At 37.7% G+C, this 24,788-nt stretch overlaps 4 protein-coding genes and 3 pseudogenes across 7 annotated transcripts; 4 read left to right on the forward strand and 3 right to left on the reverse strand.

Moving 5' to 3' along the window:
- Window positions 1–6,128: 6,128 nt before the first annotated feature.
- LOC110757516 (ethylene-responsive transcription factor ERF098 pseudogene) lies at window positions 6,129–6,917 on the forward strand (annotated as a pseudogene).
- Window positions 6,918–7,353: 436 nt separating this feature from the next.
- On the reverse strand, window positions 7,354–7,938 carry LOC110757439 (ethylene-responsive transcription factor ERF096 pseudogene; annotated as a pseudogene).
- Window positions 7,939–10,551: 2,613 nt separating this feature from the next.
- LOC110757464 (dehydrodolichyl diphosphate synthase CPT3-like) lies at window positions 10,552–13,314 on the reverse strand. 4 transcript variants are annotated; one of them, XM_021959070.2, is made up of 2 exons: window positions 13,076–13,314; window positions 10,552–11,761 (listed from the first exon to the last, which is right to left on the reverse strand). In XM_021959070.2, the coding sequence occupies exon 2, from the start codon at window positions 11,713–11,715 to the stop codon at window positions 10,843–10,845; it is 873 nt and encodes a 290-aa protein (XP_021814762.1). In that variant the 5' UTR covers window positions 11,716–11,761; window positions 13,076–13,314; the 3' UTR covers window positions 10,552–10,842. The 4 variants fall into 4 exon arrangements, with proteins under 4 accessions (XP_021814762.1, XP_021814763.1, XP_021814764.1 ...); XM_021959071.2 differs by lacking the exon at window positions 13,076–13,314 and adding an exon at window positions 12,901–13,065; XM_021959072.2 differs by lacking the exon at window positions 13,076–13,314 and adding an exon at window positions 12,693–12,894.
- A 175-nt stretch (window positions 13,315–13,489) lies between these two features.
- LOC110757465 (uncharacterized) lies at window positions 13,490–16,124 on the forward strand. The gene is made up of 5 exons (XM_021959073.2): window positions 13,490–14,025; window positions 14,195–14,245; window positions 14,739–14,872; window positions 15,342–15,442; window positions 15,558–16,124. Exons 1-5 carry the CDS (start codon window positions 13,636–13,638, stop codon window positions 15,737–15,739), a joined length of 858 nt encoding a protein of 285 aa, XP_021814765.1. The 5' UTR covers window positions 13,490–13,635; the 3' UTR covers window positions 15,740–16,124.
- A 1,609-nt stretch (window positions 16,125–17,733) lies between these two features.
- LOC110757463 (hyoscyamine 6-beta-hydroxylase-like) lies at window positions 17,734–19,405 on the forward strand. Its single transcript, XM_021959069.2, has 4 exons — window positions 17,734–18,147; window positions 18,254–18,504; window positions 18,587–18,902; window positions 18,994–19,405. The coding sequence occupies exons 1-4, from the start codon at window positions 17,938–17,940 to the stop codon at window positions 19,234–19,236; spliced, it is 1,020 nt and encodes a 339-aa protein (XP_021814761.1). The 5' UTR covers window positions 17,734–17,937; the 3' UTR covers window positions 19,237–19,405.
- Window positions 19,406–20,264: 859 nt separating this feature from the next.
- On the forward strand, window positions 20,265–21,536 carry LOC110757466 (RING-H2 finger protein ATL16 pseudogene; annotated as a pseudogene).
- A 436-nt stretch (window positions 21,537–21,972) lies between these two features.
- Window positions 21,973–24,716, reverse strand: LOC110757461 (Tetratricopeptide repeat (TPR)-like superfamily protein). The gene is made up of 2 exons (XM_021959066.2): window positions 22,920–24,716; window positions 21,973–22,524 (listed from the first exon to the last, which is right to left on the reverse strand). Exons 1-2 carry the CDS (start codon window positions 24,590–24,592, stop codon window positions 22,323–22,325), a joined length of 1,875 nt encoding a protein of 624 aa, XP_021814758.2. The 5' UTR covers window positions 24,593–24,716; the 3' UTR covers window positions 21,973–22,322.
- Between the last annotated feature and the right edge of the window lie 72 nt (window positions 24,717–24,788).

Consider the following 24,788-nt stretch of genomic DNA (forward strand, 5'->3'; position numbering starts at 1 on the left):
GCACTGTTCTTCTCCACAATGCCCATATATATAATTAATTGAATAATGCTACTCTTACCATATTCTCATACTATTTTATGTGGCAGATGAGGTGGACAACCACATCAAATAAAATTAATTTAATAATTTATATTCTTTTATAATTTATTGACATTTTTTAATTGATGTTGATGTACACCTCATCTGCCATATAAGGTGGTATGAAAATATGATATACATGTAAGAGTAAAAAATGTCGAAATTCCTAGGATTATTGCATTAGTCACGCTTGGCCCAACATATATGGACTTGGTCAATTGAATTTTGACTATGGTTGCTTATAAATATATGTTTGCCATTTTCCCAAGCAATGATTTGTTGGGATATGCATGGTGACATTTTTCTTAGATTGCATTTCTATTTGTTTAATTTGAAGTACAACCACTCCTTTAGTCCTTTGCACCACAAAAGGTGGTTAAATCTAACATCTGTTTTAGCTTCCCTTTGCTAGAGATTAGTGCCGGTCCTTGATATCTAATACCAAAAAAGAGTTTGAATGTTTCTTTTTATAGAAATGGAATTCGTTCATAGAATCAAAGTAGCGTACATAGAACGGTATAAAACAGTGATTTCATTAAAACCTTCTTGAGGGACAAACCTCAAGATAAGAAAGAGTGCCACACATGTCATAGACTAACAAAAGAGTCTGAAACAGTCACGCAGGACCAATATTAGAGCAAAATAAAATAAAACAGCAAACATACACATAGACCTTCGACGCAAAGACCTCTATAATTGTCAATAGGATCCGGCTCAATAGAAAAATGGATTGACTTGCAAATCAGTGGTTTCAGGTTCGAACTCGAATGACACTTTGAGACAGTGTCTGTGAGAAACTATCTCTTTTTATTTATAATTCAGACTATCGCTTGTATTAAAAAAAATATATAATTATCTATTTATCAAAACCTATGTTATTCCTCATAAGAATAAAAATAAACCTATGTTATTGTGAATAAAATTGGTGAGAGCTTCACAATGGGCTTCCTAAATCACATCCTTAGACAAATTTTAGGGAGGATTTAGAAAAATACAACTCAAACCATGCTCCCTATCCACCTCCTAAAATAGGGAGACCTCTAGGAGCTCCTAAATTTAAGGAGAGAGAAATGACTCCTAGTGACTCCCTATAATTTAATGCTGCTTTATTTAATGAGTCTTTCAAACCTTTAATTAATGTTAATTAATTTTTATATATATTTTTTTAATAGAGATGGACCAATTAAAAAAGAGTTATAGCATTTATATAACATTTATGACTTTCTAAACTAGAGAGTATGATTGGAGTTTAAATTTTACAAAGAGTTCCTAAAATAACTTTGATATGTTTTTAGCTAAAATTTAACTAAAAAATAGAGCATGATTGTGGATGCTCTGACCACGGTAAACTTCCATTTACTTTCGTCGCATTGGGGATTGCAATTTTCAGTTTTTTGTTTCATCCTCAACCGACCAGCTTTCTAGTTGTCACATAATTAAATTATAAATTACATTAGTGATGACTAAATTTCTTTATATTATCATTATCTCAAATAATTTGTTTTTGCTAAATTATTAAATCCTATACGTGTTAGGTCCTAGCCAACTTATTCATAGAATAATACCACTTGCTCACCATAAACATAGAATCAAATGTTATGTGTCACATCCCCATATATATATATATATATATATATAAAGTAATAAAACACAGATATTTGGTGTTCCAAATCGAACTGTGGTTTGGGTGGTGAGCCAACTCTGCAACTTGTTGTGAGTGTACTGCATGTTTTTTTTGTTTGGGCAGATGGGGGCCATGGGCCATGGAATGTTATGAGAAGTTCTGGGCTGGGTGCATGAACCAAGATCAAATTCACATCATCCAAAATGTAAGGGACATGTACAACGTTTTTTTGGGGTAAAAAACGTGATAAACTTATCTTTTATGAATGTTCTTTTTTTATCGTTGAAAAAGAGATCTTTGATCAATAATGTTAGGCTATATAAAACCTTATAGCATATAGGTTAATTAGGAAAGGATTAAGGAAAGCATATACTTTCATTTTAACCTAGGTGTATGAAATGAATCATGATTAGTCCTCGTGTCAGTGTGAGTTTAAAATTAAGAGAGTAAGTGCATGTACTAGTACAATTCTTTATCCTCCAACTAATTATTGCTTTAATCATGGTAGCTACCTCAATCTTTATCCTCAAACCCCTAAGAATAGACATTAAGTAACACAATCATTAGAAAGATTTAACCGATGTAAAATTAGAGAAATGTTCGTGTGTGACACAATGACTGTAACACTATGTTATAACATGAGTGATCAACGGATTAAGGTATATCATTAATAAGTACACATGTATTATAATATGCGTAAATTAATAATACCACGTAACGTCAATGTTATGGTTACACCGAAAAGTTTATCCTAAAACTTGCTAGAGCATATACCTAAGATTATACAGGTGTATGCAGCCTTCGTGTCTCCATTGATTTAGACACTTTGTTTTGTCCGGAGGTTTTTGCGTACCCTCTACATAACTCCTTTTCTGGCTTAACAAGCAAGAGAAGTAAGAATATAGAAGACATGAAAGCTTATACACACGAACACTTGTGCATTTGCAGTTGCAGGATGAGAAGTGAATCTGATTAAAGTCAAATGTCTACGCAAAATTCAAGAAGCACTTGAAAAAAAGTCAAGAGTGGGAAAAGCTAAACCATGATGTAGGAACGTCGCAAAAAGTTTTGGCTTTATATTAATATTTGTTTCTTGCACCTAAGTATATTCTATGCACCATACACTTCATGGGTCTTGGCCTGAAAGGGAACCCAACTGGGCTAAATTCATTGCATACTCTCACAGTCTCACAGTCTCATTGTCACTCATCCGAGCTATCGCATTATATTAGCTTTTAATTTAAGCACGTGCGTTTTACCACTGATTTTGTTAATTCAGCTTTTTTCTCAAGTTGCAAGCTTCAGTACTTTCCAAGAACCTCTCTCTGTATCTTTCTTTAAATCTTTACTTTAGTTTTCTAATATGGTTTTAACAGACTTCCATGTAGTCTGGTCTAGACTAGCTTCTTTTCTTCTGCTGCCGGGAAAATTTTCAATGACATATTTGATTAAGTGTCATTAAGAGATTAATTAAGGTGTGCTAAATCGTGCTTAATTATAGCTGTTTCCTGGAAGCTCACTTGAGAGAAAGAGGGCCTACTTTTGTGCATGCAGATTGCCCCACAGGCAACATTTGATTGCAACTTGCATTAAAATTATGAGTTGAACGGGTTTATTCAACAAGAGGAATTCTGCAAATTTGATGACTAGCCAAAGAGGAATTCTCTAGATGGGTGACATTGATTTGAATCACTTATATATATTCAATTCAATTATTGATTGCAGGATTATGGGGAGAGTTGGTATTCCTTTATGTTTTTGTATGTAAAAGATATAAATTATAATGCATATGTTGACCTAATGTTAATTTCTCTGTGTGTTTCTGAGCCTGAAAAACTTGAATCCGTGTCAATATTGGATTGCCGGACATGGTTTGCACTAACTACTGGTTTTATCACCTAATTCCGTTGAATTGGAACTTGGAATATACAACTATGAATTACAAAAGGGGAGCAAAAAGAGTTTTTTAGCTATACGTCTAGACAAACACTAAGGAAACACATAAAAAAGTATGTGATTTCGCTTTCTAATGGAACACTACGAACGCATTTAAAAAATCAATGAGTTCAAGAAAGAGAAAAGTAACCAAAATTAAATGATTCGGGGTTCTATGCGGTCGTCTTGCGTGGCTCTGCTTGGGGCCAACCTTTAAAGGCCGTGCTTTTGGTTATACATACTTAAGTCACATCAATTTGTACCCAACCACTTAGATTGAGGTGGGATGACCCTCTTAAGTGAGGAGGTTGGGTGATAAGAGTGGACTTAAGACAATTTCTTAAGATGAAAGTTTCTAATGTGGGGTGCGCCGCAACTTGCTTGACAATCACATTAATGATCATAAACTGATTGAAATACTTTGTATCGTATTTAGTTTAAATAAACTAAACCTTATTTGTTGAAGCTAAGAGAACAAGGCATCTTAGAGAGTATTATCAGATAAATAAATGCAGGAATGAATCAAAATCCGAAAAAGAAAATAATAACTTGGATTTAAGAATAAAAAAAACCATGAACTTCTAACAACGTTGTTGACAGTAGGGCTAGTAGTGCCTGTTGAATTGGGCTTGCCAATGTTGCAATTACTTGTGGGCTTTCTTAGATGCAATTGGACATCTCATTTATTGGAAACCCATGTGCATCCGCATGACAAAGCAATACGTCGTCCGACCAAAACAAAAAGAAGCAATACGTCGTCGCATTGTCATCCCTCATCATCACCAACGAAAATACGCATGGAAAAAGACACGTCGTCCATTGATGCGTTTTGTCGCTTATCAATGAAATGCACGACATGTCGTTTTATTTGCTTTTCCCCAAAAAGGTGAGTTTAGAGAGCAGACCAAGGGAACATTGAATTCGGACAATGTCTGAAATACGCCAAAGATGGCATGGAACGCACCAACTACCAGTACCAGACTATTTCTCACTCTCTCTGTGGCCAGCCAGCCATCAAAACCCTTCCACAATAATTCCTCCCACATATCAAATATGCATGCACCTCCATAATTTTTCTTTTCCAAATTTTCATGGTGGTAAACAGGGGCAGCCTTGAGGGTGTGCAAGTGATGTCACCGCACAGGCCCAGAAATATTTTTTACGTGTAGAATATGAATATTAATATTATAGGTATTATATATATACTTGAGCGAGTAGGAAAGTAACACAAGTGTATTTGGTTGAGTTGGAATTCATCCCCTTGATTTTTGTAGGCAAGTTGGGTTCAAGTCTGTATTGTGTCATTCAGTAGTTGCGAAACAAAAAAGTTCATGTCTTCTTCCTCTTCCATTTTCTCAAATTGAAACATTAAAACTTTTATGAATGTTATTTATGATTGCTATTGCATGTTGGCACTAAAAACTGAACAGATGGAGATGAGTGCAACTTACAAGTGGGATGGACGATCAAGAGATCGATTGGATGTTGGATGCCGATTCTTCCTGTCCTTGGATGCTGATCCTGAATAGAAGATAAGCGAAGCTCGTGAGGTCTATGGAACCGGTGTGGAACCAGCCTAAGACCCTCCGATGCTCAAGTAAGATTGTTTTTAAGAGCTCTTGCTGTTGACCATATAAAAGTATAAAAGTCAAGCTGAAAAGTCTTCTTCTGTACTGTGGTGGAGGGGTGTATTTATAGAGGGCATTTTGTATGCTCTTAGTACTTATTTCCGATGTGGGACTCGTGGGAGGGCCCTATGAGGTTGACACGAGTCCTTAGATATTTCGGGCGGGTGCTTCGAGGTTGATTGTGCAGAATCGGTAGGGGGTACCGATTGTAGACGAGATGGGCCTGCAGCAGCCGTTGGTAGCTTTCAGACAATGCCATCGGTAGCCGATGCCGATTGTTCGATGCCTTGGGTACTTGGGTGGGTTTAGATGATCCACGTGTCGTTGTATGAGTGGAGGGTCAGATATGGTACAAACATTGCATGCTAATGGATGATGAATTTTAGTTATTAAAAAAATTGTTTTATGGTGTTAAGTAATTGAATTTTTTTATATAAATATTTTCATATTAGATTAAGGGCTCCCATTTAAGTTTCGCATAGGGCCTTCAAAATCTCAAAACCGGCCCTGATGGTAAGGGGTTTGTAGATTAAGTAATTAATATCAGTTATTTATGCACCTAAAGTCATGTGTTTCGATCGTCTCTCCCAATATCACTTGTATAATAATAAAAAATAATTGGCCATGCTCAAATAATAATAATAAGCAGACATCTCTGCATATACAGTAATATAATGCTCAAAGGCCTTTTTAATGGCCAAAGGGAGGTTTGCCTTTTCTTCTTGGTCAGAAGCTTCCTAGGCTCCTAGCCAAAAAAACATTTTCCAACCCATCAACCATCAGATTGGACCAGCTTAATTTATTAGTCCCCACCACCAGAGACCACACCATTCACTATATATCTTGCATGTCACAACCCATATTTTTGCCACCAAATTTGAATAAAGACTTCCTGTTTTTGCTTAACATGGAAGGGAAGAAAGTGGAGAACCAGCAGAAGGAGCAGACTAAGGTAAGAGATCAACCCCGGTATCGAGGGATTCGGAGGCGACCGTGGGGCAAGTTTGCTGCTGAAATACGTGACCCTTCGAGAAATGGGGCACGCCTATGGCTAGGCACATTTGAGACAGCTGAAGAGGCAGCTAGGGCTTATGATCGAGCTGCTTTCGGCTTCCGGGGTCATTTGGCCATCCTCAACTTCCCTAATGACTACCAGTATCATAACCCATCAAGCTCCTTGATCAGCACTTCATCCTCTTCATCTTCTTCTTCATCATCATCTCCATTTTCTGCTGCTGATATTGGAAAGAGTACTAATTTTGGCAGAGGCCAAGCAGAAGATGAAGTTATAGAGTTTGAGTACTTGGACAACATGGTTTTGGAGGAGCTTCTTGACACAAAAGAGGATCATCATAGACAGGGGAAACCAACCCATTAAGGAAATTGACTGGTTTTGCTTGAACTGCAGGCAAAATTGAAGTTGGTTTAGCTCTGTTTGTTTCTTTCAATTTTTACTTTTTTACCCGACAACGTGTGAATTTGTGAAATTCATTGTAGCCAATTGTTACTCTGACTTATTTATCTCTATCAATCTTTTTTTATCTCAGTAAAAACAAAACTTGTGAAGGTAAAAGAATCAGGGAAATTTACCTGATATTATAATGTGGAAACAAATCCGTACATTGGTGAGACCCAAAAAAAAATAATGAAGATGCTGGCTGTTCTTGACTTTTGGTTATGATTTCAAGCAACATAATGCCAATCATTGAGCTGCTATGACCAAATTTTTTTTGCAGAAGATAACGCAGTCAACTCACTCAACAAGGCATCTATGGATCCAAGGAAACACAGTTTCTTACATTTACAGTTGCTCAAGTCATATATTTAATTTTTTATTAGTCTTAAAATATGATATAATGACAGTAATTAAGAATATAATAATTGGGTTCAGGACAAAATAAGATTATAATAGTTGGGTTAATACTAAAACAGAAAGGTAGCTATACATTGACAACGCATGAGCATGACAACTTTCATGGTATTTTCACATTGGAGCAGTGCTTTAATATTTAACCAAAAATTCTATTCAAATGACTCGAATCCTACACCGCCGAAACAGAGAGAACATAAAAAAAATTTGAAGCTTCGATTTGCAGAAACAGAATTCTAAAGTTGATGTTCTGTTTTTCACTAATTAAGCAAAGATTTGAGTTGTGTGATTTGTATTACACCAAGTTCTTCACTCACTCTTGCTTTTGTTGTCAAAATCAAGAAGGTCCTCTAACACACTGTCATCTAAATACTCAAACTCAAAGATTTCTCTTCCTGTTTCTGTCCTGGTGGCCACATTATTATGCAATGTAGAAGAGGATGAAAAATTAGATGAAGACGAAGACGAAGAAGATGAAGAAGAAGAAGAAGAAGAAGAAGAAGAAGCAGCAGAAGTAGAATGATCAACTTCAGGCAAACCATATTCACTTGGAAAATTGAGAATTGCAAGAGGACCCCTCATGGAAAAAGCAGCTCTGTCATAAGCCCTTGCAGCCTCTTGTGCAGTGTTGAAAGTGCCAAGCCACAGCCGAGCTCCTTGCCGTGTCGAATCGCGTATTTCGGCTGCAAACTTCCCCCACGGCCTTATTCTCACGCCTCTGTACTTCACATCCCTCTGTCCCTCTTCTCTGGCTTTGCCTCTGCTTTGACCTCCTTCCATATGGCCTACTGAGTTAAACTATTGAAGCCTCACTCTGGGAATTTATATTGGGATGGAAATGTGCCTACTTGGGTAGAAACAAAAGTTGACAAATCAGACTCAGATGCCCATTTGATAAAGATTTTTTATTTATTGGTTACGAAGTATTATGACTGTATTGGAGATCAAGGTGATGGCTTTCAAGGAGAGGGTCAATTTTGTGTGTATCTGACATGACTTTTTCCTGTTATTCTTTCCAATTTCAAAACCTCATGAGAGTAGTGGCATCATTTGGATTCAAACAAAGGTGGGTTTGGTTAATTAAGTTGTATTATTAAAAGGAAATTAAAATTAAAATATAACCTGGCAGATGCTGCAGCAGATCATAGGTTCTATGTATATATTTTGTGTGTGCCAATGCATGAATGATTCCTCTGTTCTGGGGACCATAAGAGAGGTTGCTAACTTGGCATTGAGGTCATCGAATTACGTCTGCGTAATTCGTCATCAATCTAGTTTTTCTAATCAGCTATGAAACATAGGATTAAGAAATAGATCAATATAAGTATATGAGGAGGAGGTTGAATTGGGACTGGTGAGAAAGATTCTATTGGAACATGTGTCAGATTTGTTCAAAAGGTGAGGTCACTTGGCTTGCGTTGCTCATAGAGGTCATGGGATGATGTCTTGTAATTTGGGGAAGTTCCTAGGTTCATTAGGGGTGAGGGTGTGGGTGAGGTCAGCTTGCTTACCCTTAAGCTTTTGCTCAGCAAGATTATATGCTGCTGTCAGTTCACAACAAACCATTCGCTTAGAACGTGGGCATCCAAATTAAGCACAATATGCTTCCAATTGATGAATCCTTCTTTCCCATGTTTTCACTTTATGCAAAAATCTGCCTTGTGATTCTTTTTGTTAGGCAAATTTGTGTCAATGATTTGGAGAAAGTTATACAGTTTGTATCAATTGGCTTTCCACAATTTGTAATGCAGGTTTTTTAGGTGACAATTTAAGTTATTGCCTTGATGGTTTTGGTTATGTTTTGGTGATGGTGTGTGGTGATAGCGGCAGGAACAAACAAAACCCCTTCTGGGTTATTTTAATCACCACACTGTTTCTTGGTCACGCCAGATTTAAATAAGAGAGAATGTGTTCCACAGGTCAAACAATTTTAATTCTCCATAGGTTCAAGAAAAGAAAGGGGGAAGTAACTAGAGCAAAGTCCAAAGCCATGGGGGTCATCAAATAGTTTTTCAATTCGAACTTTTAAGAGTGCTTAATAATATTCTATTAACAAATGGGTTAGTTTAATTAAGCCAAAAATTAAAAATTGATTTTGTTTATAAGGAGTGGTCCTGCTCTTAAAAAATTACACTCATTCGTAATCAAGGACGTGGTTTTACATAATGTTGGTAATGATGATGTGTGCAAAGCATCAAGAGGAAACATTTGATGAGATCATCATATGAATCATGTATTGTACAATCTAACTATGGCATACAAATGCAACCCGAGATCTTGTGTTCGATTTGTCATCTGTTTCAATATTGCTTGTATGGAGGATGAAAATCCTCCTAGAGAATTCATCAACAAAACATACACATCTTTTCTTCTCTTTCTCTTTCCCTTCTCCCTTGTTCTACTTTCCCATGTTTTCCCGGCAACCAAATGGCAGGGAAACGAATGGTTCCTCTGTTTTGGGGACCATAACATTTGGTAACATGGTATTGAGGTCATCAAATTACGTCTGCCTAATTGGCCATCATAAATTTTCTTATTTTTTAATTGGGTATATACAACATAAGATTCTATTAGATTTGGTTCAAAAGTGAGGTCATTTGGCTTGCGTTGCTCTTACAGATCATAGGATGATGTCTTGTAATTCTGGATTTCCTAAGTTAATTGAGCTGAGAGGGTGAGATCATCTTGCTGACGTTTGAGTTTTTGATCTGCAAGCTTATGCTGCTGTCAGTGGCAAAAGTCCCTAAGCAATCTAAGTCCTAACGTGACATAAATAAAATAATCAATATTTTGTCGATAATAGTGCTATTCAAAAACTTTGCTATGATCGTTGTGGTATTTAAGAGCATTTTTTGCCTATGTGTTTCAATTCATGCTTAAAACTGCCTTGGGGTTCTGTTTGCTTTCTTGTAAACTACTTTAAGTTATGTTTAGGAGAAAATTCTATACTTTGTGTCCATTTGCTTTCTACACTGTGCTCCAAAATGCAGTTGTAGATTTTTGGTGACAGTTTTAGCTATGTTTTGGTGATGGTGTGGTGATAGCAGCAGGTGCAAACAGAGGCCTTTCTAGGTTATTTTAATCACCATTCTGCTTGTTCCATGTGGTCATCTTTTTAATTGATTTGATGTTGAGAAAAGGAAGGGGGGAAGTAAATAAAGCAAAGTCCAAAGCCGTGAGGGGTCATCAAATGGTTTTCAATTCTACCTTCTAGAGTGTTTAATAGTATTCTATTAACAAATGGATTAGTTTAATTAAGCCAAAACCATTGATCTTGTTAAAAAAAGGTTGTCCTGCTCTTAAAAATTACACTTAATCGTAATCAAGGACCTTGTTTCGCATAATGCCAGTAATGATGATGTGTGCGAAGCAGCACAGGAAACAATTGATGAGATCACTTCATGAGCAAGGCAAGGTTTAACAAATATAAATACATATGTATATATTCCAGTAGTTATGACATTATTGCATACATGAAAAACATCACTAAACCATGACCAGATGATCATAATGCAAGTATTCAGCAAAGCAACCACACAGGGAAGCAAATTATTCTTACAATACAGCAGACTAATGTTTACAATGTAAGAACTACAGGCAGGGGCACTGATAAACGCTTCAAGCCTGCATCTAATCTGTATTTGTTACAGAGGATAGTAATTCAGAAACAAGTAGACCAAATGTGAAAAATACATCAATAAACAAATTTATGACTGTTTCCTTTTTCTGTCCAGATAAAAGTAGCTACGCTGAAAGCTCAAGATTGACCAAGTGAAATGCCGGAAACCAATCTCTGGCCAGAGCACAGATGGAGAGTACAAATAACAGTGTGCACTCTGCCACAAAAGAAAATTGCTCAACCGGGTCTCGCCAGAAGTACGGATTAGAATATCAGGGTCAGGTGCAACAGCCATGTACATATGCTTTTCAATATCTGTCAATTTTACAATGTTCTCCCTTTCTTCCTTTTCATTCCCTCCAAGTTGAAGTAGACCATACCCAGCTCCACTTGCATTCATTACACTGATTTCATCTGATTTTTCTTCGCACGATTCTTGAACAGCATGCACAATCTCATCAGTGGAAGTGTAGGCAATACATATTGACAAAACTCCGCTGGAGTTGTTAGCAGTGGCCTCCATTGCCCTCTCAGCTGCCAACCTAACAGGTTCACTCAAGAGTTTTAGGTTCCCTATAAAGTGTACCCTAATTCCATAGCGGTTAACTATGCTTTCTTCCTTGATTAACCCTTCTATTTTCTCCTGCATCAGGTTCATCAAGGATTGAACTTCTTCAGGGTCCCTTTTGAAATTATCAATACTAAAGGCATATATAGTCACATATCTAACTCCCAACTCATAACAATACTTGAGCATGGTCATCAGAGCCAAAAACCCAACCCTATGTCCATCCCCTTCCTTCAACTTCCGCTTTTTAGCATATCTTCGATTTCCATCCATGATGAATGCAATGTGATGAGGTATAGGACGAACAGAAATTACAAGAAAAAGACATCTCCTCAAGAAACTAACTATGCTCCAAAAAATCTGGGTTGCTTTATTGCCATTGCTTTTCTCCATCCTAGAACCATGTACAACTGCCGAGTTCTGCTAAAACCTATTTGACCTGTTAATTAATAAACAAACTTTAGTTCAAACTCCTGAAGTTAAAACATGGAACCACTGAAAAATCATGCCTTAAAATGTAGTTCAGCCTATTAACCTATAACCACAATCATATAAAGATTGAGTTCCAGCATAGTATGCTTAACAGCAGGTGTGGCTTTTCTACTTTTAGAATGATCTCCATTGAGGTATCACGCATTAACATCTTAAACCAAATCCCTCAAAATTGAATAATCACTTGTCTGGCAGATATTAGTCATAAACAAATGAATACAGTGCGCACACAGCAGTTCGAAAATTACAACAAAAAAAAAAAACAGAAGGCAAATAGTCAAGAAACCAATGCTTGAATATTAGAAAATCACAATACTTTGTTGTGCTTTTTAACTGTGGTAAATCAAGATTCGGAAATAATCACACCACAATGCAAACAACACTTGAGCAGAATAAAATGAACCAAGGAATAAAGATAGCGCACAAGGGATTTATGAGGTTTGGCAAAATCCAGCCTATGTGACTACGTCCCCGGATAGAGTTATCCTTCACTATGAGAACAATAACAGTACAAGACAAACTTGAGTTAAATCAACATAACCCAAACCATAACCCCTGTGCATCCACTCACAGTATTTCTCTCAAACACCCATGTTTCAACTATTACATGCACTCATCAAATGAATCACATTCTGCCCATTAATAGGCAGTTGGTTCAATGTGAAAACAAAGCTTCTACAATTGTCTTCAATTTTTCAGCCACCATTTCATGCAACATGGCTTCCTCTAAAAGCCAATCCTCTAGTTAGATCTACAAGGACATAGGATGCTGCACCATTTACTACATGGTCCCATTTTTACCAATTTCAATAAACTTGGTACTGTGAACATTGAAAAGACATTGACAGTTACCTAAATTTGTACAAGTAGAACAATACCTTGAACATCTTGTTGTGTTACTTGTGTATTCTATCTCATGCATATAGTCAATTTGGCGTATAGGCTTCTATGACCAAAATGGTAAAACCAATCAGAATAAACGACCTCGTTTAATATGCTTAGAGCTGTAACTACTGATTAAAAGCCGCAAACATAAAAAAGGAAAGTGAAGTTCTGAATTTGAGATAAATTGGAAATGACAGAAACCTAATAGCCTCCCTCCATTGAACCCAAGATACAAACTTTTCTGGTTCCCAGGAAGGAAGGTCCCATCTTTTAGACGAAAGTTGATTGATTTTTCCTTTTCGATTTCTCGGAGACCAAACAGAGGCTTGGAAAATGAGAGAGAGAGAGAGAGAGAGAGAGAGAGAGAGAGAGTTACCGGTTAACCAAATACAGAGTGGGATCAAAGTAGCAGCAGGGGAGGGAAGTAGAGTAGACCAGTCCCAGTGTGAGAGTGAGAGAGTTGAAAGACAATTTGGCTACTTCGGGCCCCCCTTTGAAGTTGGAATTTGCACACATGTTTACCGACAGTTCTACCCGTGTTCCTTCAGTCAGTGTGGCTATTTTGCAATTTTGCAACTGAAGAAGGACCAATGAGAATAAGACGACAGACTATTCAGGCCAACTCGTGAATATACCAAAATAGGGCAAACACACACAACAAACGACCTTGGGGTCAAACCATGAATAACGATAAATAGATAATGTCGCTTTTAGTCTACTACATTACAGAAACAGCGAGGGTAGTTTTGGATCTTCACGTCTCATTTCCTCTGCGTTTTCACGTGTGGTTTCCAGAATTATTCTTTTCACACGTGTGTTTCTTCTTCTTCTTCCTTCTTCTTCCTTCTTGATTTATCCGAAATGGCGGCAAGTTGACTGTGGAGCTTAGGAGTGGCTTAGGAGTAAGCTCCTGAGCTCCTAATTTCGGTGGCAGAAATGAAATCTGTTCATTTCTCACACCTTTCACCTCCAATTCGTGCCTTCAACCCTAATAATCATACTTCATCATCATCTTTTTCTTCTTCTTCAATCACTCTTCTCCAGCGCTGTAAATTCAGCTCTGTTTTTCTCACCTCCACTTCCAGGCCCTCCCGCTCAATCATGCTTTGCGCTCCCAATTCCACCAAAGCGACGTCGTCGTCGTTGTCCCAGTTCGAATCGGTGGCAGCGGAGGGCATAAAGGAGGCTTCTTTTCAGGTTCAAAACGACGCTTCGCAAAGTCCGTGGAATGTGGAAGTCGGAAAACCTAGCGTTCCGTCTCCGTCGGTGGCCAAATTAAGCTTGAGCGACCAGGCTTTCTTCCTCTTGGCCTTCGTCGCCTGCACGGTATATAAGCCTCAGTTCTTTTTTTCTTTGCTAATATAGTTTAATATGTAATTCTGTTGTGGAAATTGGGATCAATTTGGAAACTTTTTTTTTACATAAATGAGAAATGATAAGATTTAGTTAATTATGTGCATACACTGCTGATATGTTAATTGATTTCATTGTGCAGACTTCTGTGGCATTTACGAGCCTTGTAATTGCAGCTGTCCCGACACTATTTGTAAGTTTTCCTTAATATTTCAATCCAAAGGAAAAAGCAATCACTGAAGTGCTGAGGAAATCAGTTGAGTTTTAGGGAGTTCTGACTTTTCCATGGCATTTCCTTTTTTGCCAAAACCCCAAACCCTGAATCAGATTCTATTCTTTTTCCGTCTATCTTTGTACTGCTTGTTATTGGGTCTTGATATTTTTGGTTTTGTTATTTGGATGAGTTTGAGTGCTATTTGGATTGTCAGAAGATTTATTGTGCAGTGCTTTGCATGGAATGGAATGTTTGAAAACTCCTGGCATTGACTCATGGCTTGAATGGTCTTGGTCTTTTGAGTCCTTGTCTTGAGTTGGGCATGAACCCAAAAGCAAATTAGAATTTTAAGTCTTGGTAAATGACTTCTTTTGAGGTAGCTTTAGGTGCCCTTTTCTTTGGTTAAAATCAGATGTTCAAGGTCTTGTCCAAATTCTTGTTCCAATGTGGCTGTTTGTGATATGTTCTGTAGGCAATGGGGAGAGCTGCAATATCTCTTTCAAAGCTGGCGGATACAGCTCGTGAAGAACTCCCCAGTACTATGGCTGCCATTAGGCTTTCGGGCATGGAAATAAGTGATCTTACACTGGAACTGAATGATCTGAGGTGATAATTAAATCTTTATTACCTTAGTCTCTGACCCGTGTTCTGTTTTACATGGTTGCTTTATAGCTTCTCTTCATAGTTAAACTCCCCTCTTTACTATGAGCTATCCATCATTTTCTAGTTTATAACCCCAAAACGAATCCATTCAATTGTCGACTGTATTGTTCCATGCATACGTGCCCACCTGCAAAAGCAATGGGGTTTCCAAGGGGGACAAATTCAATCTTGTCTGGTTTTCTTTTTTCCCCTAAAATATTTGTTATAATCTGGTGTTTACTTCCAGAAATACACTAAACCAGGTTTGATATGAGGATTACTTCACAAGGCAATTTGGTTACCACTCGTGTCTGTCAATACATTTGAATTTAATTTCTGGGTTTTCTATATATGGTTCACTTCACGTAAGGTTTTTTTTTTCTTTTCACATTTTGAATATTTATGTCATGCTTTTATTCCATTCTGCATTCAGCCAAGAGATCGCTGAGGGGGTCAGCAAATCCACTCAAACTGTTCAAGCAGCAGGAGCTGGGATTCGGCAGATTGGTACACTCGCACAGCAGCAGACTATGTGTACGTTTATCTGACCTCCGGATAGAATTCATTTGCTTCGGTTTTCCTTAATATGGTCTTTCTATTGATCTTCACTTAACTTCTGAACTGTTATTATGAATTTTTTATGATACAGCAATGATACAAGAGAGGGCGAACCTGCCCATCATCTCTTTGCAACCAGCTGTTGTTGGAGCAGCAAAGAAGACTACTCGTGCTGTTGGCCAAGCTACCAGGATCTTCATGAATATAATATCTCCAAGGGACTCGGAGAAGGTCAATGAGGAGGACATTGAAATTGATAGGGTGGAACTTTAAGTTTGCCGCACTCATAATCAGTAGCCATTTTTTCACGAACTTTGTGTGCATAATACTTGTACAGTTTCCAGAGCATGTGGACCGACTTAATTATTTGTTATTGGAAATGTCCCGGAGTTAGGGATAAGCAGTGAAGATAAAATTGCCTCCATTGAAGTCCTAAGCTCCCGTTGCAGGGGTGGTCCAATTGTTCATATTGAAGCTGTCAAAGGAGTAAGAAGTTCCTAAGCTCCTATTGGAAATGTGGTCTTTTTCTAATGCAAGATTTCTATATTACCTTTCCAAACTTATGAGGTTGACCAGTAAATTTAAATGTTGATAGAATCTTTGATTTATATGTATTGAACCTTTACCCTAGTCAAGTGTCAAGGTAAGCTTGTTGAAATTAGAACTACAAGGATAAATGTGATATCGATTCGAAATTAGAAGAACGGAAATGGAGAAGTTATGGGTATCTGGTAAGATGTGCATAACTCTGTTCAGGACCAAATTAATCTTGCATCACATGTTCAGGGCCAAATTAATTTTTCTCCCGTCCCTCCCTTCAGAAGATGAACACTGTTCAGGACCAAATTAATCTTGCATCATATATCTGAAGTTAATCCCAATATTTTATTATAGTTTTCTACAATCAGTTGAATTGAAACATGGAAAGAAAATAATGTAGTTGACTTGGGAGAACAAAATATGATTGACCACAAATATTTGAAAAAGAAAAATGGCCGGTGGGGATTTTGGTTTGTTATAACTCACTCACGTGCATCAACCGGGTGATAAGAAAAGAAAGGAAAGGAAATTGAAGGTGGCTTTTGTTTATGAAGAAATTAAAGTAAAGATCAGGTAATATTAATTAATAAATAAGTAGTAGTTGTATCATAAGATGATAACTTAAGATAATAGCATAGGATGATAATAATGTATTACTAGCAAATGATTATAAAATTATAATTATTGTTATTATTATTCTAAGATGATAATGTTTGTTATTTCCTGGATTTTCCATGTTGGATTTTTCCAATGGGCACCAGGCTTGTAATTACAGCTTCATCTACAAATTGATACTTTTGAGGCATTGGCCCCCATTCAACGAAAAGAACCAAAAATAAAAAATTAACATTGTTTAATTAGTATGATTATGACAAGGCAAGGGTTGAAATTGACTGGCATTTTGCAAGTTCAATGAAGAGAAGAACTTGATTCATATTTAGTAAAGTAGCTGCCCAAATATGTTTATTTGACGGATCAAAACTAGAGCTGGAGAGAAATGTCAAAAGCTAGTCCTGGACTTGCCAATCAAACGACATCAATATCGTGTTTGATTTCTACACTCTTAATATCGCTTGTAATTCAAAAAAAAAAAACATTAAAAGTGCTCCTCAAACTAATTACGCTTTGATCTCCCACTTTTCAAAACTCAAAAGCATCATTGATATTCTTCATAAAAGGATTGAACACAAACAATTAGGTTTATGTAGTTACTCATCGTCATAAGAATCTGTTGTTGAAATACAGCTACAACCATACAGTATCCGACGGCGTGGGAAAGTTGAAAATTGTACGTGCATAAATATGCAAATGCAAGCTGGCAACTCTATCGATGATGCATATATATAGGTTAAGGACCAAGTTAATTGAATACGAATAAATTGCTAGTATATGCTCCTTGTGTTGAATTGAAAATGCTAGCCACTCTAATATGCTTTGACTTTCTTAATTAGCCCGCCCTCATTTTTAATCTAAATTATTGAATATGGTTCCAACTTCCCCAAAAGAAATATAGTAGTATAACATTGCATACTAATGTGTTATGGAAAGCTTCAAAATTTATGGAGGGAATTGACTTTGCAAATGTTCTAGTTTACTTTTTTTCGATGATGTGGCAACCCGTAACTGGATGACGGGACTTTTGTGTCAAGGATTTCTGATTTGCCACTTGTCATGGAAAGTTCCTTAAGGCACTCCCTCCCCACAACAATTTCTATTTCAAAATATTCTGTCAATGTTTTTTTACCAAAAGAATTGCAACTTGTTCTTTGTTAATGTTAACATATATTTCTCCATCTCCACAACTTGTTGATGCATGTGGAATATGACAGAAGACTTCCTATAAAAGGCAAGTTGCAACCAGTTTTTTTTCCAGCATGTTTGCTTTGGAGTGAGTACATTGAGACAACCATTCTTCTGTTTCAAAGATTGACATGGAGACACTACTAGATCAAAAGCTTGTTTCAAGCTGGTTTGATGTTCAATCTGTGCCCCAAACTTATGTCCACCCACCCGAAAAACGACCCGGGAAGCTCAACGTTCCGCTATGCAAGCACATCCCAGTAGTTGATCTTGGAAGCCATGATCCCCGTGACACCATTCATCGAATTTCCAAAGCTAGCGAAGAGTTCGGATTTTTCCAGGTTCAGGATCAATCACCTTCTTCAGCTTTGCACTTGTTTTATCTTGTTATTTACATAAAATTTTAGAGTTCCATTGTGATCATAAAATAGTACTACGTTCTCTCAGGTCATCAATCATGGTGTTCCCATTAAGTTAATTGATGACACAATGAGTGTTTTCAAGGAGTTTCATGCACTGCCCCAAAAAGACAAGGCAATTGAAGGCTCCAAGGACCCAAGTAGAAGCTGCAAGCTCTACACAAGCAGTGAAAACTATGCAAATGAAGAGGTTCACTACTGGAGAGATGTCTTGACCCACCCTGGTCATCCCTTTGAACACTACATACAGTTTTGGCCTGAAAAACCAACTCGATACCGGTATGTGGCCTTGTATGCAATCATGTAAAAAATATATGATCTTTCAAGCTTATAATTGCTTAACCTTGTTATATCTAAGCAGAGAGGTTGTTAAGGCTTATTTGGAGGAGGTAAGGAACTTGAGCTATGTGATTTTGGAGCTGCTTGCTGAAGGCTTGGGAATTGGCACTGAGTTCTTCTTTGGTGGACTTACTGAAAGTCCAGTGCTGTTGTCCAATCATTATCCACCATGCCCAGACCCTAGTTTAACATTGGGATTAACCAAACATTGTGACCCTACCCTTATAACCATTTTACTTCAAGATACAGATGGCCTTCAAGTTTTCAAGGATGGGAACTGGATTGGTGTTGAGCCTGTTCCTAGTGCTTTTGTGGTTAACATAGGCTATGTCTTGCAGGTACGTTTTTAAAATGTGATATGAAAATATGGTCTCCCTAGCATTATTCGAGTTAATATACTAATTAACTTCATGATGTGGACTAATGCAGATGATCAGCAACTCGAAGTTTAAAGGCGCCGAGCATAGAGTGGTAACAAATTCAAGAGTTGCAAGGACAACAATCGCATACTTAATTCATCCATCGAATGAGAGCCTTATAGCACCTGCAAAATCTTTATGCAATCCACCATTGTACAGGTCCATGAAGTTTAAAGAGTTCCTCAGAAACTTTAAATCCAAGGCTGCTAATGCTGAAGCTGTGTTGAAGGTTATAAGCCTCTCAAGTAGCTAGTGTGGTGATTTGCCAAGACAAATCGCCATACAAATTCTATTTCTGTACGAAAAGGTTTTAAGACTAGGTTGTTATACCCAAAAAAAACTACTTGCATAGTTGATATGATATTTTGCTTTAAATTATGTTCTGTAAATGAAGGATGCGATTGTATTTGTACTGGTGCACGAGTTCTTATGCAAAAATTATTGAAAACAGCATAAAAAAACGTAAGCTGGTTTAGACACAAGCTAAGCCTTATAAAATAAAACTGGTGCAGATAAGGACATGGGCATAATCAACCAACCAAAAGAAGAAAGATTAGATTAAAAATCTGAATTATATATGCCTGCAAGAGCCAATCATCTCTACTTAATTCCAATTAATACTCATAATCAGCATCTGCTGCTTTGTCTACTTGAATTATATATGCCCACAAGACCCAACAATCTCTGCATAACTCCAATACTTATCAGCATCCTCTGCTTTGTCTGGTTAATTGATTTGGATATATATATATATATATATATATGAAAAATAATTATGTGGAGGTTGAGACATTCAAATCATGAGCTTTATTGGTATTGCTTGGCATATAATATATCTAGGTTTTTGACTTAGGAGGTGCAGTGTTGCACAAGTTGTGTGTAGTTTTGGGAAAGAAGAAAGCTATAGTTGACTTAAGAGTTATCACATGCAAATATGATCTATAATATAATAGATTCACCAGGACATGTGCATGTCTCAGAATTCAAAATGCCCAAATTGCCTTGAAAGAATTTGATGAAATGGGCTTGTACCAGGTGATGTTTCAGGGAGGGGACAAATTCCAAGATGATGATTTTTATTTGCCATGAAGAGACATGGTCCAACAAAATAGTAGTAGGCCAACTCCGCAAATAACCTTTATAAGTCTTGCCCAATAACACATTCTTTCTGATCAATGAGAGGGCGGATTTAAACTTGGAATCTCTTTCAATATCAAGAGAAGAAGTACCATTAAGAACTAGTTAAGTTTAATATCACCTTAATCACTCTATCTCTTGCAGTCTCTAATATATAGTCTTTAAGTCATGTCATAAAAAGATAGGTATGGGACCTACATTGTTTCCCACAAGTGTGTGACCACAAAACCAGTCCAAGACAAGAGAACAATCTTCCAAAACCTGTATGATCTTTCAATTTAAGATCTCACTGAACCCATTGATCATAATCTATATATCAGCATCTGTGGCACCATTACTCCCATGTTTCAGCCACATACAGACCATTTGTTTATGGCTCCAAAGCAGAAACACTTGTACAAATTTGACCAAGCTCTACCACCCATAAAAAACCAGGTAAACTCATACTATCAGCCACCCCTGCCTAGCCCAGACTCTTCTTTTCCTGTATTAGCTATTGTTGTACTAAGCATCATGGCCACAGCTTTCTTGCTAGTGAGCTACTATGTCATTGTTGTCAAATTTTGCTCAAATTGGTACCAAATTGATCTGCTGTCAAGGTTTCCTATCTTTCGAGCTCGAGAAACGGAGGATCTTCTTACAGCCTTCTCTCCATCAATTTGGAACCGGGGGCTTGATGAATCAGTCATTCGCGGAATCCCAACTGTTCAATTCAAAGGAGGAGAAGTTGAAGATAGAAATGTTTGTGGATGTGCAGTTTGTTTGAAAGAGTTTCAGGAGCAAGATACACTAAAAGTTCTTCCCAACTGCAACCATGAGTTTCACTTAGACTGCATTGATATATGGCTTCAAAGCAATGCAAACTGCCCTCTTTGCAGAACAAGCATTTCAGGTACTATCCGGTATCCGACTGATCATGTCATAGCACCAAGCACTTCACCTCAAGACTCTGAGTTGTTTTCTCATAGCTTCATGGGCAGTGAAGAGGACTTTGTAGTAATTGAGTTGGGGGGAGAAGATGGTGTCATTTTCCACCAAGGCAGCAGCAAAGAAATGATTATAGAAAGTCATAGGACAGCCTAGAAGAAGTCAATCACCAAGAAAAATGGAGAAGCTCAGAGACTTAGAACCAAGAATGTGATAGCAGAATCGAAAGGTTTGTTTTCGATTTCGACATGGCCGAGTATCTAGAAATGCAGTTTTTCCTGATGAGTGTGCCTGTAATTCCTTTCTCTTTTTCTTCTTTTGTTGATAAATTTTGTTAGTTGGTGTTTGGTATTAAGGTGAGATGGTGGAATTGTTAACTTGCAATTGATAGTTACTTAGCATGAAATAGACGAATGTAGAGTTACTTTGGGTTGATATTAGACACAATGAGAAGCTTTGGACAATTGGGATTCTTGCTTAATCCTGAAACGCTGGCATGGGTTTTGAGAATCATTGCTTTGTTATCTTCTTCTTCTTCTTCATGAATGAAAATGATTACGTTAACCTCTTCTTTTTCTTTTATACATATATAGAGTTTCAGAGAGAGAGAGAGAGTATAGGGACCCAGATGCTAGAGAAAAGCAGGACAAAGATTTCCCTGGAAATTATCTCACTTCTTTTGTCTTGAAGCCATCACATGAATGTTGGTGAGTGCTGAAGGTATTCATTATTGTGTTGAGTTTAATTATGGCATTACGTTCTCACTGTTTCATTCAGAAGGAACAGAAACATACTGTATACATGTGCTTGTAAGGATAATAAGTGTGGCAAAAAGGCTTGTAGGATCCTTTCTTAGCTGAGCAATTAAGGACCAAGAGCATTCTTAAACAGGCTAAATTCCAAAATGCTGGCTAAAATCATCACCTTTCAGCAAAAGAAAAAGGATTATTATTTCCGTATCACTGCCAAAGATGACAAACATTTCATTCAAAATAAATTTGATGATCCATAACAATGAAATTTATTTTAGTACACAATACTTATCTATATGAAGACATCCCTAATTCCCAAAAACAAAAGAACTAGGAATCCCTGAAAATTGTGCTGTTTACACGACTAGCTACGTAACACAACCAAAAAATTAAAACCAGCAACCAGAGACCCCCACCATTCGATGAAGCTAACCAATCCTTGCAATGTTCTTATGCAATGGATCAATTAATTTGAGCATCTTCTAAATTATGTCCAATCAATTCTAATTCACAGGCGAAAGGCTTATGAACTCCTGGCAGATGGATGAGTTTGGGGTAAGGGCAAGGCCTTTGTAGTATGCTCATCATTTGCAAATGTGCCACGGGCTTTTTTCTTCAATTGTTCGAGAACTCGGTGTGCTTCTTTGAGTTCGTCTTGAGCACTTGGTCCATGGCTTTCCCAAGCATCAACTACTTGCTGCTGGAATTGGATTGCAAGGGCATAGCTGAAAAATCCAGGAGATAAATTATGAGATATACATATATTTATCCTCAATAGTCAACATACAACAAAACATCTTTACTAAATGCACCAATCATCTCGCTTAATTTCTGCTTGATAAATAGAGACATGAAAGGATTATGCATGTGACTACAATTAAGTTGCAATACGTATTAAGTTTACTTTCTCCTAACAGGAACTACCGGAAATAGCACAAAGAACTAGGTACTCGGTGAATTATATATCAAATTCAGCAATGCAAGAATTACAAGTCAAAGGAGTAACCATCTTAGCAGATACACAAGTGCAATGTAATTTCAATATCGAATGAATTAATAAATTCCAACAATAAGAACATATGCTGGAAATGTAGCCAAAAACCAGAAAGAGCATTCATACCTTTTCATGGCATCATATGCTTTTGAGAGGTTCTGGCATGACTCAATTGAATCTGCATGATGGGGGCCAAGCGAAAAATCCATGATGTCCTTCGCAACAGCAAACATCTGAGCAGCTGACTGAGGTCTGTCTAGTTCCAAATATGCTGCCCCCAAGTTATTGTATATATAGCCCACACCAAAATGCTTGGGACCAAAGCTCTCTTTCAACCTCTCAGCTGCACTCTCCAAGTAAGGAACAGCCTGTGAGACCTTTCCCGTCAACAGAAGTAACCACCCTATTCTAGCCGAAACACTCCCCTCGGAGTGCTGTTCTTGTGGGAGCTTCTCAAGCAAAGCCAATGTTCTCTTTAACAGTGAAATTGCAGTCTCAAACTCATTCATAGATTCGTATTGCATTGATATCTCTGAGTATGCCTCAGCAACATCTACCGGGGAGACTGTCTCTTTCTTGTCAAGAATTCCACAAGAAATCTCCAAACATCTCTTTGCATCGGCAAATTTTTCCTGATTACATAAGGCTTTTCCCATCGAGATAAACACCAGTGCCCTAGTCTCACTCTCCTTGTCTGTTTGCTGAACAACAAGCTTCAAAGTATCAATAGCCTCATCAAACTTTCCCAGTGCAATCTGCATATTAGCAGCATCAATCTCTGCACGAAGCAAATCAGAACTAAGACCCCAATTCTTCAAAACCCTTTGTGACAACTCATTTTGCTCCAAGGCCTTCTCATGCTCCTCCAACCCAGTATAAATAACAGCAAGAAGCCTCCTGTCATGTGCAACCTCCACCGAATTCTGCCCCAACTGCTGTCTGTGAATGTCCAATGCCTTCATACAGAAGCATAATGCATCCTTAAAGTTCAAAAGAGCGACATATGCCTCCGCCAAATCCCGGTTCGCCTTGCCAAGTTCTGTACTATCTTTCTCCAGCATCAACTCCTTAATTTCCAAACACTTCCTAAGATTCCCAAGAGCCTCCTCTCTCCTCCCCATTGCCGTCTTTACATTTGCCAGCTCGAGCTGTACAGCATGAAGCACAGGCCTAATATCCCGAACATCAAAACCCTCCTCCTCTAATCTACCCAATGCTCTATTAGCCATGTTAAGGTACCCCAAACTATCACTAAACCTTTTTAAGCTATAATTGGCAGAACCCAATAATTGTAAAGCCATGGCAACAGGCAAAGAAGGTTTATCATCTCTATCCAAAGCTTTCAAGGCTCTGGTAGCAAAAGACAGAGTCTTTTCAGGGTCCTCACCTTCTTGGTCAAGTTTGAGGCCAACTTTTAAAGAAGCCAAACCAAGCTCTCTCTCATCAAAAGCTGACTCCATGTTCTTGAAAGCCTTAAGCATTTCTTCAGAAGTCTTTGCAGACTCGAAAGCCTCTTCAAGCTCAGATTTTTCCATGGACTTTCTCTGCCTTGAGGACACTTGAGGTGATCTTTCAACAAGGGTGTTCATATTTTGAGATAGGTTTGCTTGGAATTGGCTGCTTTTGAAGAATAAGCCATGGGTTTCGGTGCAGGGCCTGAAACGGGTCGGTGAGACCAGCGGCGAAGAAGATGAGGAGGAGGTGCGGTCAGAAATGTAATTTCTGGAAAGAAGGGGAGTAGAGGATTTAAGTCTTTGACGAGTGAGATGAGAGAACAGTGAGATTGGAGATTTTCTCATGGCCGGAACTGTAAAGTTCTGTAATTTTGTGAGTGTTTGTTTGGGATTTTGCTAAAACCCTATGCGAAAACCCTCGCGCTGCTTCTGCTTTTGGTGAGTTGGATGGAAGCCTGTGAAGTGAAGACGAAGGACAAAAAGAACAAGGAAAACTAAAATGTTACCCAAACGGCGTCGTTTGAGATAAAAATTTCCATAT

Source organism: Prunus avium, chromosome 8 (genome assembly GCF_965620075.1).
Source record: "Prunus avium chromosome 8, drPruAviu1.hap1.1, whole genome shotgun sequence".
Taxonomy (NCBI): Eukaryota; Viridiplantae; Streptophyta; class Magnoliopsida; order Rosales; family Rosaceae; genus Prunus; species Prunus avium.

Excerpts from the sequence above, each read along its gene's own strand:
- LOC110757464 (XM_021959070.2), bottom strand. The coding sequence starts at position 11,715 with ATGGAGAAAAGCAATGGCAATAAAGCAACCCAGATTTTTTGGAGCATA.
- LOC110757465 (XM_021959073.2), top strand. The coding sequence starts at position 13,636 with ATGAAATCTGTTCATTTCTCACACCTTTCACCTCCAATTCGTGCCTTC. Across the intron at positions 14,026-14,194 it reads TGGCCTTCGTCGCCTGCACG|ACTTCTGTGGCATTTACGAG; the intron begins GTATATAAGCCT and ends TTCATTGTGCAG. Across the intron at positions 15,443-15,557 it reads CGCACAGCAGCAGACTATGT|CAATGATACAAGAGAGGGCG; the intron begins GTACGTTTATCT and ends TTTATGATACAG.
- LOC110757463 (XM_021959069.2), top strand. The coding sequence starts at position 17,938 with ATGGAGACACTACTAGATCAAAAGCTTGTTTCAAGCTGGTTTGATGTT. Across the intron at positions 18,505-18,586 it reads GAAAAACCAACTCGATACCG|AGAGGTTGTTAAGGCTTATT; the intron begins GTATGTGGCCTT and ends ATATCTAAGCAG. Across the intron at positions 18,903-18,993 it reads ACATAGGCTATGTCTTGCAG|ATGATCAGCAACTCGAAGTT; the intron begins GTACGTTTTTAA and ends GGACTAATGCAG.
- LOC110757461 (XM_021959066.2), bottom strand. The coding sequence starts at position 24,592 with ATGAGAAAATCTCCAATCTCACTGTTCTCTCATCTCACTCGTCAAAGA. Across the intron at positions 22,525-22,919 it reads GCATATGATGCCATGAAAAG|CTATGCCCTTGCAATCCAAT; the intron begins GTATGAATGCTC and ends TGGATTTTTCAG.